Here is a 19,437-nt window from a genome sequence, read left to right on the forward strand (position 1 = left end):
CTCAAGGGCCCCAAGAGTGGCAGTCTGGCACAAATAAAAGCATACTGTTTGAATGAATTACGTCCAAAAACCATCCTCATAGCTTCTGAGTTGTTTATGGGTTGATCTGATAATGTAACCTACCCCCCTAGCTACGAATATATTCCAGTAATTGATGCATTTAACTTATTTACTGAATAATACGTATTTACTCATGAATACACAACCAGACCCTAAAGACGGCGTGAATGCACGGTGCTGTGCCGCAGAGCGGACAGGTAGTGGCGCTAATGAGCAGGTTCGAAACACAGCGCGTGTTTCTGCAAGATCATTATCAGGGAAAAAAATACTGCTGCGGGACTCGACACGCACACACACACGCGAGCGCGCGCGCACACCGACTAACACACAGATGGAGTCCAGAGGAGAAAGATCTAGCTGTCTGTAAGTCTGATCGAACTCAAATCCAAACCGAGGAAATACCAAAATCTGGATATTTTTTTTGCACGCCTGCGACACAGGCCTTGCGCTGTCCGAGCGGCACTTTGGATGTTACGTTGATTTCATTTTATTTTTTTATTTTCCCTCCACCGTGGAAAAAGGATCCGCTCGATCCACCACCACCCCCCGAGTGTGGGATTCGAGATTGAAGAGAGAACCCGTGCATTAGGACGGTGGTGTATTTATATTTTTTTAACCCCTGCATTTGAACTCAGTACAAGAAAAAGAAAAAAACACATCCCTGCAGCTCGCGCCGCTTTCTGATTTCTTGCAGTGCGCCGCGTGCTGCAGCTCCGCGCGCGCGCATCCGCGCTTCGATTCCCAATCCTTCGCATCGATTGGTCATCGGTAGTGTGTTTACGTGTGCGCGCGTGTGTGTGTGCGCGCGTGTGTATTTTTTTCTCTCTCTCCCGGTTCACGCCCTTTTACCCTCCTAAACACCGTTTTCTTCAATTTGATCAGGTTGCGACGTGATCACGTTCATGTCACAGGATGGATTTGCTCTTGAGGACGTGAGCGCGCGCTTCGGAAATGGGTAAGTTTCCTCCACTGCATCGCTTTTTCTACATAAGAATAACCCTTTTTTTTTTTTTTTTTTTTTATACAAATCTCTGCCTCCAAGCAAGATCATCTGGAGGTTTCTCCACATCCAATAGTGAAATTGGTGAAATTCAGCCGGAAAAAATGTGCACAAAGTTTTATTTTTAAGGAAGAATAATATCAGGAGTAGCAGAAAAGATATGGGTTTGTGCGCGAGCTCGTGTTTCAGACAGCGTGTTTAATATGTAACAGGGAATTGGGAAATACTGTAGCATGCAAGCGCAATCCCAAACCCTGAGATTTGCATTGGTTTCTGTCTTCGGAGCATGGTGTGTGTGTGTGTGTGTGAGTGCATGCACAAAGCTGCAGTGTTTATAATCTGCCTAGGATCTCTTCGCAATTTACTGTCATTACGCGTGGGCGCGCAAACACGACACCGAGTGTCATTTCCACTCCATGCCTCAAGTGTGGGCAAAATTTCCACCACGACCCCACCCCCACCCCAACTCGTCGCTGAAGGTTTTGTTTAATTGGTGAAATGTGAAGAAATTGCGTGGAAGAAGTTTCGCCAACGATATTTTGTGGTTTGCGTGTGTATGTACTTACGAATGATATCCTGGTGAACACCTTCCTTATTGAGAGGCTTTTTTTTTTTTACGATCTAGGACGTCATAGTTTTGCCACGCCCCCTTTATACTAAAAGGGGAGGGGCCACTACCATGTGTAGGATAGATTTTCCAATCGAATGTCTTCTGATGAAAGTGTAGGAAGTGGTAGTATGCAGGTTTGGACTCAAAAGCAAATAACATTCAGTTCTGTTATGAAGCTCTATCATGTTTAATGTGGCACCCGGGTTCTGGAGGAACGTTGTCTCATTTCGCTGTGTACTGCGTCAACTATATATGGTTGAAATGACAATAATAGCTTCTTGACTTGACTTGTTCATCAGTATTCGCCAGAGTTTAAGAGTGAAGGTGAACAATGTGTATGTGCCACGGTGACCGGGGGCAAGAAAAAAACTCTCTTAGATGTTCTTCTTAAGGAAGAAACCTTGAGAGGAACCAGACTCAAAAGGGAAACCCATCCTCATTTGGGTGATCTCAAGAGTGTGGTCAGGGTCATGGTGAAATCGGAGAACACACCCCGAATGGGCTGCCAATCGCAGGACACCGTGCACACACACTCATTATTATAACATGATAGAGAAATATAGAGACCATCAAAAAGAAAACAGGCAGTAGTTCTGGACTCAGCATGCAGTTAGCAGGTGATAAGATATTCCATGCCTGTTTTCCCCTGATCTACAAGTGTTTTTTTTTCTCATGGCACAGATCAGACATGTAAACACCGAACTCGGCTTGTCTTAACACACACAGCCATCATGCCTGTGAGGTTTTGCATAATTAAGCAACAGAAGATCTCAGATCGTTAACTCGAATGAAAGGATGTTATTATCAGTTCGGGATTTAGCCAGAGCCATTGGAAAAAGTGGAATAATGGCGTCGCTCTAAATTTTACAGTTGAGCTATAAAATATTATGTAGGCATGCTGACCTAGGTACCCATTTTTTAAGATTGTGCACATTAAGTGTACTGTACACACAGGAAAATCACTAACAATACATTGGAATGCGGAAAAAAAAACTTCCTGGTTCTATGAAAAATCCAGGATATTAATGATATGAATACAACTATGTATAAAAGAGCATTCTGTGTAATATATTTCAATGGGAAATATCCAACTCAGCACCTGTCTCTGTAACGATAGCTGAAAAAGTACTTGGTACAGTTCTTAAAATAGGTATTTGCCAGTAATCATTTTCATGGGCGGTTTTATAACCTGAATAAGGCAGTAGTTTAAAAAGAGAGGGGTTACGCAGAACGCGGCCATTACGCACGCATTAACGTATCCATGCGGTAATAAAGTCGTCTCTAAAGCAGCGAATGTGCTTACTGGTGTAGAAAGACTGTGTAAAAATATGAGGCAGTATATGAACATCTGGTTCAATATTCACTCAGTGAGTTACACCAGTGTTTAGGGAACACTGTTAATTAAGCATGTGGTTAATGAAAGGCGGGGTTTTGCCCCTCAGATTGCCCCAAAGCAGCGAGAGTCCTGCTGAGATGATTCATCCTGTTCAAGTAACTAGAGTTTTATAAGCTATGGTTGCCATAGTCTTGGAGATGGAGACTAATGCTATGTATTAGCCTGGGGCAGGACTGAGGCATGCATGAAAATGATTTACATTGTTTGCCATAATTTTAGTTGCCATGACAACCCGGTTTCCTGCAGTACTCGAGGTTGGCTATGATTGGGACATGGGGGGCTATTAGTAAAGGTGATGGAGACCTTCATATTTCTGTAACCATTCTGTTTGAGGAAGACGAGTGTTGAGTGCACTGTGATTGTTAACCTGTAGTCATGAATGACTGTGTGAAGAACTACTGGAATCGATTATTAAACCAAAGTGAGATAGTTCCTATCATCAAAGTTGCTACTAGGGATGTAAGTAAATATCAATATATTGTAGAGAATGAGTAAATGTGATTTTTTTTAAAGATATAACATAAAACATAGAAAGGAATCTTTACTGTTCATTGTAACAAACCAAGCAAACATCTCTGGTTTTGATCAATGTAGCTGATGTGGAGGAACTGAGCCAGATGTTACAGAAGATGCTGAGGCCTTTCTACATCTGCAGTTTCCCCCAGTGTTCCAGGGGCACAGGGGGAGGATTCATGTTTAATTAAAAATAAACTCTAAAAAACTAATCTCTCACTGTCTCAGAGCATACGCACAGTAAATGTATATCCTAACACAGACAGGCAAAATAGTGGGACTTCATTACACACTTAATTCCTAGAGTTTTGTCCCCATGAATGCATAGCTAATAAAACCTTACTTCCACATATAGCATATTTGATTTGCACTACAGGAATGCAACACTGTTTGACTAAAGAAGAAATCCAAGTGATGTTTTATATGTGTAGATAGATCTCCCTCTTTCCTGGCTGGGATGAGTTTTGCTGGAGGACATCCAAGCCCTGACAAGAGACAAAGGAAGAGCGGCAGATATCCAAGGACAAATCTCATTTTTGGCAGTCGCTCCAAATAGACTATCAGAGCAAGAACACCTTTTGGCAGTGAGACGTGAAGGAGGAGGGGGAGGAGGATTTTTTTTTTCAAGCCATTTTGTTTTCCACACTGTGGTTGAAATTCTTGTCCCATCAAATGGAAAAAAAATCTATCTTAACAATAAGGCAGTAGTGATTCTGCGAAAAGAAAAGTAGACCACAGGAAAAGCAAGGCTTTGGCTATTAGATAATGGCACCAAAAGTAAAAGAAATAATGGCATGAAGTTATTCATGCATTGCTGGAGGTATAGAGGATGTATAGATTGTTCAGCATCACTGGATTTGTTACCAGATAATTAGACGGCAATGCTGAACAGACACATTGATTGAAATGAAGGCGCTGTTATATTTTGACCTCTGTGTCCATGAATCATTTTGTTCCACAAAGCCAGAAAAAAAATGTGGTTTTGACAGTGAACCAATTTTGCTTTGATTAAATGACTCACTATTGGTGTTTTCACTATTGGAGCCAGACAAGCTTTCTTTTAGGAAGATTTCCCAGCTTTAATTGGATGAGAGATGTTCTTGCTGCATTAGCTTGCTTGAGCAATCTAGTCGTTCATATTCAGCACTCAGTGTTCCTTCTCAGTACCATAAGCCTCTGAATAAACCAGATTTGCCAGACTGGACCGTACGTCATTTCCCCAGCCATGCCTAGTGTCTGTCCGAGCTCCAACAATGAGAGAATGTAATCATGGACAGCTACAGTGGGATATGATAGTCATGTTTAAACCAACCAACGTCATCAAGCCATGAAACCAGAGATGGATTATATGTTATTTTTCAACCTCTGACGCAATGTGTACTGTATTTAGCTGGTCTAGGCCACAGTATTGCATCTGTGATGCATTGCCTTTATGGAGGTTGAGGTCTGCCTTGAACAACTGCGGCTAAGGAGATGAATCGAGGACTATTTAATGGAGGCCTTCCAGGCATTTGTTTGGCTCCTCTAAGAGAGCTGTCAACCCTGCCACTCCATAGAAACTGAGCTCTAGACAGGGAATACGGTCAGTTCTCCCTTGGTGGTGAGCTGCGTATTCTCCAGACAGCTTCCTTTAGAGAAAGTACCCATCGAGGAGCTTATGAATATGCCATTGGGCTTGTAGCTGACAAGCGATCGAATGCTTGCCAATATGATGCCGCTTGTGATGAATAGACTGCAATGAGACAAGCAATGAAAGGAATCGTGTCTTGTCAGCTGTAAGAGGGCTTCCTGTGTTATATCATCTTTTTTTTCCTGCTAGTAGCCATCAGTATTCATGTGTATGTGCCGTCAGCTGGTAAACACTTTTGCTAAGCATTAACAAAAAGATTAAATAGTGAATTTTGGGTTGGGCTCTGGAAACGGCTTCCTTTGGCATCCTGTGTTCAAAGGATACGGTGTTACACCTCGAAGGTTTCCCCAGTATTTATTACTGCACTGGAGCAAAGTGTGAACATGTCGACTTTTTGGCAGGGCTGCCTTTTTTTTTTTTTTTTTTGCGAGTCTCTCTCTCAGTGTGCTCTGTTCATCGCCTTAAAAGGGGCTGAGTTACTGGATGGAATCTTTTCACACTCACAGTATGTGTGATAGCCAGGCCCAGGGAGGAGCAAACACTGTTAGTCTGTTTACTTAATCAGCCCAACGATCATGTTCATTCCTTTATTTACTGTCAAGTATTTTCCGGCACTTCAACATACTATTAGGTCTTACGTCTAAGCCTGATTTTTCACATTGCTGAAATATTACTCGGTGTTTTTTCCATGCTTGTTAACTCGCCAAAGCCAGAAAACATCCATCGCATAGCTAAATCGGGTGCGTCACGATTGTGCCAATTAAGGGCTGTTTTTTTGTGTTGGGAGCAGTGAATGTACATTCGGATAATTGCAGCACAAAGCTGTGATCGTCCTAATTGAGATGCGCCCAGAAAAAGAGGATAGAGCAGATCAGTGCACAAAGGCCCTGAAGGACAAACGTCTGAATCTGTTCCCTTTAGAAGCAGCCAGAGGCGACATTGCTGACACAGAACTCTTTTCGTGCAATTAGCAGAAAATCCAGCATATGCCTCTGGCATGTTTGTGAAAAATAATAAAACCTATTTTTGAACAGACTGTAGTCTTGGACAATTAGCTCGCAGTTGGTTCGCCTGCAGGGCCAGATAGAGGTTATTGTTATATAAGCTTTGGACTTAGATCTGATTGATATTCATTAGAGAAATTCAGGATTTCTGGGCTATTTGAAATGTACTATATAACGTGTATATAGTAAAGGGGTTTCTAACTATCCATTTTAATTCATACGATTGGAAACTCCAGGAGTAATGTAGAGAAGTTGCTATTGTCAAACCAGCAATAACATAACGAGTTTAGTCTGTTCTTTCCATACAGACTGTGTGTGATTGCCTGCCGTGCTGGCATCTTGTTCTGTCATATTTTTATTCAAATCCTGTAAATGCAACAGCCATCTATAGCAGGAGTCGAATAGAGGAAAACATTGCTGTGCTCTCTGGGTAGGAGGAATGTCTGTGAGGTCAGGTATGGAGAAGAGGATAGCGTTTTCCTCGTACTGTGATACACAGAAGCTGAAATTCACAAAGATGCGGAATGCGGTAGTTGAATATTTCTCTGAGAAAGCACATACTAGCTTTTACTCTGGGAATTGGCAAATGATCAAATTGAGAGAAAATAGGCACACACAAAAAATCCTCCCAAAAGAGCATGCTCACGTACACAATGACCATCATTTTCTTTTCATCTATTCATTCCTTTCAGTAACTGCTTTTCCCTGATCAGGCTTGTATTGCAATTTTAGTGTTATTAGATCCCTCGAATCAACTATAAAACTTGTTTTTTGACAAACAATACATTCAGTATGCTACTGAAATGTATTCTTTGATTTTTTTTTTTTAATCCTACCAGAACTGCCATGACTCTACAGGAATCTCCACAGTAATAGACTTCTAATGATGCATCACGACAGAAACGATTTATTAATGGCTGTGTTTGACTCATCATGAGTTGGACCAAGCCTTACACCATTACAATTGTCACCATTTGATGGATAGACAATAGATGTTTAGTCTAGTGTGGATTCAGGCACGTAGGTGATGGCTGTTGTTTTTAGTGGCTTCTCATCTGTCACCTGTCAGGCAGCCGAAACAGAAAATGACACTGAGGGCTGTCAGACACCTGGCCAGCAGCAGTTAAGCAGGATAAAAGAATGAGCTTTGCCAGTGAGAGAAGTAAAGTGTTCAGTCTTTGGGCAGTCCTCATCAATGCACACACAAAATGGGCACCACTAAAGGAATAACTTGAGACTATTAGGTACAAGTATTGTAGGGGTGGTTCGTGCAACGGTTTATTGTAACTAATCGAGCCATCAGTGAAGTAAACTTCCATGACATGCTTCTGCTTGTTGTTTGGTTTAACTCAGAACATTTCAAGATGTGGTCTTCGCTTTTTTTTTCTTCAGTTTTAAGGTATTTGGACTGTTAGCTTACAGGCAGAAGGAAGACGGCAAGATACTTGTGTGAGTTTCTGAGAAAAAATGTTTGGTAAGCCTTTCCTTGTTTCTAGGGTGGCAACTTTCAAGGATATTACTGCAGGACCTTTAGTATTTATTATCGTTTAATGTTTATCGTTAAGAAAGAAGTGAGTACGTTTAAAGCTTTATGCCAAAAACGAATTATAATCCATTTCTGAACATTATATCAGTTTTAATATCAGATTACATACCAAGGTTTCCAATTCCCACACTTTACAGTACATACATGTGTGCATACAGAATCTCTATGGGCTTGAGCATCTTCTACAGCAGTTTTCTACCTTGCAAAAGAAACATCGTTTATTTTTTTTTTAAACAAGACACGTGCAGAAATGTCTATCAGTACTTTCATTTTTCTCAGCTTCTCTGACCGTTTCTGGCTCAGCAAGCTACTGGTTTGTATCTATTCCATCACTCACAATATAATTGGCCCAAAGGAAACGAGTGAAGCTCATTTATGCTTCCCTTTTGAAGCCTAGTAGCCTGCAGCAGACATGTTGTGTTCATGCCTAATTGGGTTTTTTTTGGTCCCTGACTGTGCAGGTTGTGGTCTGTCTGAAGTCTGAGAGGTGTTTATCAGTGGGCTAGAGGCCTCATTTGTTCACTTTCACACCAGGACTGGGGTTACTCAACTGACCACCAAAGCAAATGAGCTGGTCAGTGATGTAATTATGGTATCTGGAAGTTTGCCCGGGGGTGAATGGTATTTACCGTTCCACTCATCCAGTGTAAGGTAGATGCTTGGACTGCCATTTAGATTAATTTGTTGTTTTAACACAGAGACATTTGTCTTATTAGGCTAACTGATGTTGCTTGGTAAATGGGAAATGATTATACAGTGGGGCATTTTTACAGCTGGACTTGCTAAAGCTCCATTCAGCAATGAAGTCTGTTATTAATTGCACTCATTACAGATTTGACGAGGATCTAGTCCAGTCTCTTTGACTTCTCTGGACTCACTCTTGCCTTTTTTTTGCCTTTTTTTTTTTTTTTTATATAAAAAAGGCATGTTTCAATTGCTAATTTTTGCTTTTTCTTTTTTCTTCACAGTTTCACACCAGGAAATGCATACATTTGCAAGATTTGTACGTTTCAAGGAGCAGTAGCGTCAAGATCCATCACTTCCCTTTCTGACTGAACACGATCCACTGACCCCCATTGTGTCATCTTGGCTCCCTTTTGGTTCCTGCACCTTGAACCAAGTCTTAGGTTCATTGATGGAGCAAAGGGACTTAACTCGCCCTTCGAGGCCCAAAGGGAACGAGGAGTTCTTCTCCACCGTGACCACCATCAACAGGGCTGATCTTACCGAGGTGGGCCTTCTAACCACTCCGGTGAAAGGGCTCGGTTTGGCTGGTGAGCAACAGGAACATGAGGAGGATGAAGACCTCGGCCTGGGTAAAGACATGGATGTCACTTCTAACGCGGACAGTGAGAAGTGGGTGCAGGGAGACAGCCTCGAGGAGCAGGAATTCTCCATCAAAGAGGCAAGTTTCTCAGAAGGCAGCCTTAAACTAAAGATCCAAACCACCAAGCGGGCCAAAAAGCCACCCAAGAGCCTGGAGAACTACATCTGCCCACCTGAGATCCGCGTCACTATAAAACAGCCCGGTGAGCAGAAGACTTCCAGGCATGGCAAGAGCACTAAAGGTGGAAAGGATGAAGGACCTCTTAGAAAGAGGGTGAGTATTTGTTCGTAGTATTAGTTAAAGTATTAGCTTGTTTTCTATTCTATTATTATTGTATTATTGCATCAAATACCATTTAAATTCCAGACAGAGTACAAAAATACGAGCACATGTTTTTGTTGTACCCTGTTTTTTCGGTACGTCATACCGATACTGATACCGAAATATGTAAGTTACTCACTATTAAGCATTCAAGGACGTCTCAAAACATTCAATTGTGCTCTGTGCACAGTCTTATCCTTTAGGATGTTATTGCATGTAATGAGTATCTTTAATATTCATGAATTGTATGAGGTAACACAGGAATTAATCTGTCACGTTATTGTGAAATACATCCAGGTCACTGTCATTAGCAGGACTATGTACGCTAGGCATACTTCACGTACTAAATGACTGCTACCTGATACTAGTATCGCTATCGATAACTCCCTAATTATCACCTCTGTATACATAATGATAAGCGGTGAAATTTAGTGCTCAAGGTAAAAAATTTTATTGTTCCATTGTTTCACCAGCAGTTTCAGAGCGAACATTACAAGCTGCCCTTGTTTTGTTCGCTTTTATCCCTCCACATCTCTCTGACCCTCTGCTGTGGCAGAACTCATTACAGAACAGTATAACATTTGGCTTGTTGCCAAGGCACAAACCACTGTTTTCTGCATGCTGTCATACTGTCTGTAACTGTTCAGCTGGCTGCGTGTCAAATGAAGGGTGTCCAGCTCTGCTGTGGTGCAATGCAACTCTGCCTTTAACCTTTCATGGCATTTAGACTCAATGAGTTCATTGACTTACATGTGGATTAAGTAACTGCAAGCGGGCTCTTTTTGGGGATTTTAGCCTTTTGAAATATTTATGATGTTCTGAGCTACAATTTAAAATATGCAAAGCAGAGTGTGTTTCGCATCTGCATAGTAATAGCTCTTCTTCAGGCAAGTGTTTACATGTTAAAAAAAAAAAAGTTTTAAACATTTCACTGTCATTTAGTTGGAGATTGAAACGAGCCCTGTATGTATTTTGATTAAATGAATCACTGACTTATTGGTGTGCTGGCGATTTTTGCAATAAATTGTGAGGCAGTATTTTCATATCCCCAGTCAGGGAACCGACCCCAGCCATTAGGGTTGCACAAGCCAGTGCACTCTTAGTGCTGGTCCCAAGCCCGGATAAATGGGGAGGGTTGCATTAGAATGGGGCATCCAGCGTAAAAACGTGCCAAATCGAACATGCGGATCATGAATACGGATGATCCGCTGTGGCGACCCCTAATGGGAGAAGCCAAAAGAAAGATTTTCATATGGCACATGATTTATTCAATAAAAACAAAAAGTTAAGTTTAGTGCATTTAGTTTGCTTGTACGGTTTTCCATAACATACATCATTTCTCCTCTTTGCCAAATTCCAGGCAGTAAAGTGGCACGAGTGAAGAATTCTGGGTAAAGGAGGGGAGGAGTATCTAGTGCTCTCACAGTCAGAGCATATAATTTGACCATAATTAGGGAGAAAATGCATGCTTACTGAATGAAAGTCGAAGTGCAGGCGTCAGCATTTTTCAGTAAGCAAACCACAAACTGAAATTGATTGCCTTCTTTTTTTATTCGATAATACTGAGGAACTAGTGGAGTTGAAATCTAATGCTATAGTCCACAAATAGTGTTCCTGTTCACCTATATGTGCCAGCTGATGCAAATTCATACAAGAGTTTATGGTTTCTTTGACAGTTTTCTTCTTTAATTAAAATCAAATTCAAAAGTTTCAGGTTTGACATTTTATAGGTTTTTCTGCTATAAGATCTTCGATGTGTTTTAGTATGTGGGCTGTAGGTAGATGAGTGGCGTTATAGTTATAGCCCTAAATACATGAAGGCACATGAAAAAAAATTTAGCCTCCTTGGTGGTCAGTTTTGTTTTCAAAGCATTTGATGCGCTCAGAGGGGGAGGGAAAGAAAGTGACCAAGAGGGAGAGGGGCATTAAAAAAGAGAGAAAGGCTCTAGGAGCAACAGGGGCTGGAGGCGGGAAGCCTGAAGTGCAGCTGTCTCTTTTTGGCAATCTCCACATTGACCACAGACAGAAGGTCAAAAAGGGCAGAAGGAGGAACAGAGGAGGTGTTCCCTCTAAAGGATGGCCATGTCTATAGAAAAGCGTTCCATGGAGGTGTAAAAACGCCAAGCCCCTGCCCCCTTTTACACACACACACACACACACACACACACACACACACACACACACACACAAAACCCTCCTCTCCCACAGTAGAGATGAAACCCCATTTACTACACTGACAGAGAATGAAATAAATTCCTCATTTGGAAGTCCCATCCTCGTCTTTTCTGTTTCATGGGCTTAAGGCGTAGAGGCCACCACCTCCTCACATCTCACAGTTCCAAGCTGCGTGGGGTCAGGGGTTAGTGCGTAATTGAAACCGGCAAAAGCTTGCTGAGAATAGGGCTTTACCTCAGCTCGCTTGGCGCGTGACAGCTGCTACCCGGAACAGCCTTCTTTCCCTCCCCTTGCTAATGAAATCATGTCGCTGAGGCCCGCAACCGTTACGACAAAACTAGCCCTTTTGATGAATTAGCCCGATCGGGTTTTTTCCCCTTTTGCAGGGATTACCAGTGTGAACACTCCACTTCTCTATAAGATTTATATTTATAAGAGTTGTTGTTCATTAAGGTGGATTGGAAAATGAGCATAATATGACAGAAATGTTCTTTGCACACAAAGGTGCTCTGTGAATGCAAGGCCAGGAATAGACCTCTGCTCTCGCTGCCGGCTTTGTGTAAAGCCCTGCGTCTGGATGTGCAATTAGGCATTACGAATATGCAGAGGTTGGGGTGCTCTCTGTTTGTCATTTTCATTAGCTGTGTTCCAAATGGTCTGTGTTTATCTTTATTTATCTTATTTTTAAAGCTAAGGACATAAATTCTAGCCACTAAGTGATCCTGACTATTTTGGAGAGCATCGGTTTTGGTTAGAATTTATGCCAAAATAGAATTGGCCAGTGTTTGTAGGAAAAAATAGTGTACAGAATCAGAATCACAAATCTGGTTAATAAAAAATGTATGTGGAGGTCCGGCGAGACCAACTTGTGTTGAAGTCTATCTTGTATTTGTCTCTCGTATCACCCCTGTGGTTTAACACTGTAGAGGGTTCATTGCGATGACAAGCTGGATAGAAACCAGATCGATGTGTGTGTGTGTGCTCACTATATATAAGGCGGACGGGGGGATGTTAGCCCCATTGCTGCACCGTGTTTGACGACAACGCTTTGATTGTCAGCCGTTTCTGCCACACCGCCCTGTGCTCAGTGGTGCTCATTTGTCAAGGGGAGGGTAAGATCGACGCCAACTGACCTAATGCTCCCAGGGCATTTTGATAAGAAGCTGAGTGGGTCATTTCCTCTTTCCTACCTGTCACTTTTGGGAAAGTTAGGGCTATATCATGCCTCTGAGCCGAGTCTAACACTTTTGCCAGTTAGATACAGTGAGTTCCACTTTGATTTTAAAGTTACATGGCCTGAATATATTAATGACAATGTTGACTAATTAATAAGTTTTCTCTGAATGTTTCCACTTGACATGCAGGCTAAAATCCTGTTGGATGTTTGTTGCAAAAAAATCTCTGGTATGTGGTTGATTCATTGTAGTGTCTGTCAGATTGTGTATACATTGAAAGAAGGTGGTTCAAGGCCACACTGACTCTAGGTTCCCACTAACAAGTAACAAAACCATTTATTTTCTTTGTACATGTGGGGTTGATGTTTCAGCAAAAGTGGCAAGCTTACAATTACCAGCTCTCACCTTTAGTTCAGACCTGTATTAGTTCCTAGACCTGGAAAAATCATGATCATGATAGTTACATTACTATTACTATGGATATGCAAACATCTGACCATAAGATTCATATGTGAACATTCCATGCCACTGAAGACTTCTCCTCTAACCAATGTACAGTATATTTTGTTGGAGTTCGATTTAAAGGAAGATGTAATACTACTGCATTCAAAGACCCAATTGTGTGCCTCCTAATTTGTGGTAACAGCTGGTGAACCCCAGATTGTTGATGAGTGTTTGTAGCATCGGCTAGCATTGCTAATCTGAATGCAAAGCTAGTACAAAGTTCAGCTTGTAATATATAAACCAAATAACGTTTTCACACAAGTGCATTATTTTATGTATGTTTATCTAGTTAGCTTTAAAAGCTATATAGTATATAATGTATGTGATATTCTGTTATCTATGCCAAAGCTAGAGTCTATCGATATACTGTAAACTATATACTGTCATTCAGTACTGTTACAAAAAGGAAATATAATGTTGGACAGAAAAGTGGTGTGAAAAGAGTAAGACAAACAAAAATACAGATATACAAGTCTGACTTATGAGGCTAATAGTATAAAGCTTCTGCTGGCTTCAGTATTTTGTTGCCCAATTTAGCATTTTCTGGTCAGCATTTTTCAAGTGAAACATTTCTCTAAGATTAGGCTAGGATATGGTTAGTTCCTATATAAGGACAAACAGCAACTTAGATCCAGGTGAAGGTAGTGGACAGAAACAAGGAATGATTTTTCTACTGGGTTAAATGTTTCTTTTGTGTAGTAATGGTTGGGGAGTCTGGCAGGGAGCAGATGGGCTAGCTCTCTCTCATTGTGTCTCTCTCTCTCTCTCTCTCTCTCTCTCTCTCTCTCTCTCTCTCTCTCTCTCATTCTCTTTCTCTTTTTTTCATTTTGGCTGAACTAATATGCCAGATGGTGGCAAAGAGGAAAGGCCAACAAGTGAGCCTGGGCATATGGGGAGCCTGGTTAAAATGGGACCCCACTGTGGCGGGGGATGGGCAGGAGACGTGTGATACAATAGCAGGTAATTAAGGGAGGGACTTGACTTCACAGCCGAGCCTTTGTGCGTGGAAAATATTTTTCAGAGAACCTGCCGTCAGTATCAGACAACACTGCTGTACGTTAAACGATTTCACTGATTTTGCCCAGTCGAGCGTGATTACATTCTCAACACTCACATCTGTGTTTGTCTCCTCATTAGAGAGATACCCTTTTGAACCGAAAAAGAAGTCAAAGGCTTGACAGTACAATGTGCACTGGTCAATTTTAACGTTTGGCATCCTTCTGTTGTGCAGTGCTTTAGTGGTATATTAGATATGTTTGATTTACTGTGATAGGTAGCCATATGTTTACTAGACTGGCTGGCTGGGTTTGAGTGGTTCCCTAGAATGATAATAAGATAGACGTCTGTGTGACCACAGATATGAAAACCGTATGTTCAGAAGCTGGGCGATGACAACACAACATCAAAATTGTTCTAAACCGCATTACTATACAGTCTTGCTAGTGTGATTTTTTTCTTTTTGTTATTACTTTTATACCACTTACTGAAACCACAATTGTTCATAGTAGCAAGTACTGAATGATTAATTGTTTTCCTGCTTTGTCATCTGAAATGATATATTTTGTGGAAGGGATATGCAAGACAAGTATGACCTTAAATAAATACTGTAAAATATGTATTGTATGACAAAATGAAAATAATGTAATATGCATTTAACATCTTTATATTTGAACAGAAAAAAAAAACTGAAATATAAAGACCATATGCAAAAATGACTATAAATGATGACTCACATTACAGTGATAAAGGATATGGAATTGATTGATTGATGAAGATCTATTCCTAGGATTTTTATGTTTCACTTCAGACTTAAAAAGTAATAATTACTGTAAGGTCAGTTTTAGTTGTTTAGTTATCTTCTTTCATTAGCATGTTAGTCCATTTTAACTCTGGTCAGTTCCTACCTTTTCCAAAATTCCATACAACTACATGCTGATAGTGGCATCAGCCTGATTCAGATTTTCCTTCATCAGATTGATGCAGTATATACACACTGGAAAGATTAAACTTTAATTCTAGCATACCGTTCTATTTGCCATAACAATCCAATCTAGCTTTTGATGCAGATTCAGGATACATCTCAGTAAAATGGCTTAGTATTAGACATTTAGTGCAAATGCAGGACACACATGGAGAAAAAAACTTTAATAAAGCCTACATTCCTGGTGCAATTATTCCAAGACTATGGGTTGTAAAGTTGGTGACATTAGGATAATTTGTGCATTTTGTTATTTTCAACAATCAAGGAGTCCCCATTGGTTATATATGATATAAGAATGGCAACAAATTCTTCTTTTTGCTATTGCTTCTGTAATCACACTTAAATAAGGACAGAAATTATAAAAAAAAATGTGTTCAGTGCCATTAAAACTTGAACGTGCTGCACATAATTTTAAAATGTGATTGAAACTGAATAACATGTATGTATGTATGTGTATATATAAATCATCTGAGTGATCTACTGCCATGAAATATGTATTATAATTTCTTCTGTTCTTATCCATGCCATAACTACTAATAATGCAAGGTCAACAGTAATTAGAACCAGAGTCACCAACCCATATGCATATTGCACTTTGACTCTAATTTCTCCTGCTCCAAGCTTTAGGACCTGTCTGTTTTTTATTTCCACATTACATGTTCATCTACCTCATCATCAGTGGGAGCCAAATTTAAAATCTATTTAAGCATGTGCAAGGTGCGATAAGGAAAGCCCCCTTTTAAGTGAGTCCTAGCCCTGCTGCCCTTGTACGCTGGCCGTTTTTTTTTTTTTATGTGCGCTGATGGCGTGTGGCCATGTGCTTATCTCTCCGTCGCACAACCCCTGCTCCTGAAGCGGCACTCTGCGTACTATAATAAATGCAGTGCAATCATTAAGAGCTTGTCTGTTGTAGTCAACGGAATATTAATGCAGCCACGCTCGACAGAGTCGATATGGGACTCCCACAGGCCATGGATTTGTGGTATTTATAACAAGCTATTTGTCTTTGAGGGAGCGGTGTTGGTGACTGGGGAGGAAATTGTAGGCAGTTGAGGGGTCAAAAAAGTGACCTTTGTGTGGAGGAGAGTCACCGAGCAGGGCAGTGGAATGATCTGAACACGGCCTTGCCACGCTTATTTATTACTTCCCACGGTTTTTGGTCTGTAGATTTGGGATCGTCTTTAAAAGAGGGAGAGAGCATGATTCATTTTATGTCTGGTTAGAGTAGCACATTCTGAAGATAACAAGTGCTTGTACAATTGGTTAAATCAGAAGAAAGAAATTCACAGATTTCAAAATACCTAAATGATCTGATTTATTATTTGGTCAGGTCTTTACTCTTAGACAATTCTAAACATTTCCATTCAATAAATGATTGGTTTGTACATATCAAGATACTAAAATGTAGTATCTGCATGCTAAGCTAGCTGAGTTCAAATAGAATATTCAAAACAACATTTATAGTATGTTATTTGGTTGGTTTGGTAAATTGTCAATAAAAAAATAAATTACAATTACAAAATATGACAAGCTAAATTACAACTTGAATGCCTGAATGTCCGTTCTTGTCTGTTGTTTGCCCATGACAAATGACATGTTTGCCCATGATAAATGTGAGCATTTAGTAGCTAGTTAACTAGATGGTTTGCTAATTTGACCGAGCCATCTATCCAATCCGAGAGAGCTAGCCATAAGGACATTAGCAAGTTTCCACCTGATCTATTGTTTAGACATTTCTAATAAATTGCAATAAAGATGTTTTGTATTTCACATACATGATTTCTGGCGATGTAAAATGGTTATTTGTATGATATTTACCTAGCCATATTTTTGGTGACTTCTCAGTGATGATAAGGGCAGCTGTCTGTTTGTTTTCCTCCCTGCCTGCCTCTGTTTTTAGCGGAGCCTGGCTTTATTTATTGGGCCACTGAGCTGGAAGGAGGCTCTCTTTTTCTTTTCCTCTCTGAGATATGGGGGTTAGGAAGAGAGTGAGAGAGAGGGATTTGAGAGAAATGGGGGTGTAGTGAGGGCTGTGTCTTTATGATTTACTACCGCTGAAAGACCAGCTGTCCCCCTGTGTCTGTCCAGCCTAAACCCCCTCCCTCCAAACACACACACATACACACACGTATACACACACACACACACACACACACACATGGCCTGCCCAGCTACCCTGCCATTCCATGTGTTCCTCCCATTTAAGTAGACACTACACTGCTCTGTAATAAAGCCATATCCATCAAGCCACTTCATTACCATTGGCTAAGGTGCTGAGCTTGGTGGACTGATGTTAACATGGTGTCAGCGTCTTGTAAAGGTTAGGCTGACACAGACACACACACACACACACACACACACACACACACATATACATACGCACACACATTTAACATCATATACCATATAGACACTCTACTGGCATGCACATTAATCTTTTTCTTTTTAATGATGTAATAAATCCTAATTAAAGTGTAATTATGTTAAAAAAAGAAATCAAAAACAAGGGCATCAAGTTGGCGGTGTTTTTATTTAAAAAGAATTTGAAACATTTTATATGTCATTATCCGGACAGTTTCAAAATTTGCATGCTCTGTTTGACTGAATGAAGAAGAATATTATAGAACTTTGGTTGACTTTACCACAGCCGGTGATGCAAAAATAATTGGCAAAGTTGTGGGGAATGTGGGTTGTAGTTATTGTTCTTTAAAAACCACTCAATTGACATGCTATAGTTCTGATGCCCTTTAAAAACAAAGCATTTCACTGCATGTCGTACTCTGTATGTGTGTGTATGTGATTGATTTGATTTGATTAGAAATGTCTTTAGTCCACACAGTGCAAGCTGTGTTTTTTACAGTATACATGTTTTATACAATATCCACTAACTGATTTGAGCAGATGTGCAACAATTTCTTTAAAAGTTCATCAGGTTCTTCCATGGTAATGGAGGATTTTATATGTGCAACCTTATATTTATACCTCAGAGAAACAAAATATGGTTGAAGAGAACAACATCTTATCTTAATAAAGGTATATCTTAGTTCTAAATAAGGAGTATTCATTACTTGTATTCCAATTGAGCGGTTGGTCTGATTATTACTTTCTCCTATTGCGTAAATGGAAAAAAGGGATTTGTGTTTTATACAATCGGACCCACTCGTGTTTCCAGAAAAATGGTTCAGATCATTCTGCAGAGCCTTGGAAGTTCTGTTGAATGAAGTTTGGTGATTGTGCTTACCTTAAGTCCACTTAAACCCTCTTCAAAGAACTCTCTTTAATATCTTCTGATGTCTCTATGAAGGAGACTGACATGCACAATATTATCTGTATTGTACCCTGCACAATGAGTTTCATTGAACTTTTTTGTGCCCTTCAAGCAGTATTAGCTCAGAACTAGTCTGCAGTGGGTCTATGTTGTTTATTATCTGTGCTCCATAGAGCAAGAAAGCCTGTTTGGCCAGAGCTTCAGCTAATACTGCACAGATGTCAAATTACAGTTCTGGTACCAGAGAGAAGCCTGAGGAATGTGGGAGGTTTGGTGAATTGTGGAATGTGATGTTATTGGTGATTTTAGGAGGTGTGGATCTAGTGCATTTTACCGAGGACGCATTATGTCTTGCTTTTTTCTCAGCAGGAGAAATTATGCTTAAATCATTACCTTAAAGGGAGAAAATAATGCTTTTATCAGATAAGGCAGGTCTCCAGGTAAAAAGTATGGTTGCTTGTTTATAAAGAAAAAGCTGTCATTCTTTAAGCATTCATCCATTCATCCATTCTTAGTTTGACTCTTGTGCTTGATATTGCTATGACTTGAGTGTGAACAGCTTGTTGGCTGATCTATTTTGAACTAAAGGTAGAGAACTGGCTGTAAGAGAGCACTTCAGACCCACAAAGCCCCTGTACTCAAAAGCTCGTCCCACACTTTCGTGTCGGAGGCGGCTTAAGTCCCTCCTCATTGGTCTTGATCCTGTCTCAAATCCTGTAATCTCCTGATGTCGGCCGGCTTACCAGGCTTTCCAAATTGGACCTTGCTCTGAGGGACATTCGCCTGAGCGGTGTGCGGGTCACTCGGCAGTCAACGTTGAAAAACGGTGGCACTCAAAAGCTCTCCTGAATTGCTTAAGAAAGGGTTTGCTTAAAGCCAGCTTATAACTTCTATGGTTGTCTGATTTGAGGGATGTTCGAAAAATAT

General features: G+C 40.6%; 1 protein-coding gene across 1 annotated transcript in view; it reads left to right on the forward strand.

Moving 5' to 3' along the window:
• The first annotated feature begins 311 nt into the window (after positions 1–311).
• Positions 312–19,437, forward strand: part of setbp1 (SET binding protein 1) — a 49,025-nt gene continuing 29,899 nt past the window's right edge. Inside the window, exons 1-3 of the mRNA XM_046841655.1 lie at positions 312–423; positions 943–1,015; positions 8,728–9,359. Of these exons, the coding sequence (XP_046697611.1) occupies positions 8,895–9,359 (465 nt within the window). The 5' untranslated portion in view covers positions 312–423; positions 943–1,015; positions 8,728–8,894. The remainder of the gene's footprint in view (positions 424–942; positions 1,016–8,727; positions 9,360–19,437) is intronic.

The sequence above is a fragment of the Silurus meridionalis genome, chromosome 27, assembly GCF_014805685.1.
Source record: "Silurus meridionalis isolate SWU-2019-XX chromosome 27, ASM1480568v1, whole genome shotgun sequence".
In the NCBI taxonomy this organism is placed as follows: Eukaryota; Metazoa; Chordata; class Actinopteri; order Siluriformes; family Siluridae; genus Silurus; species Silurus meridionalis.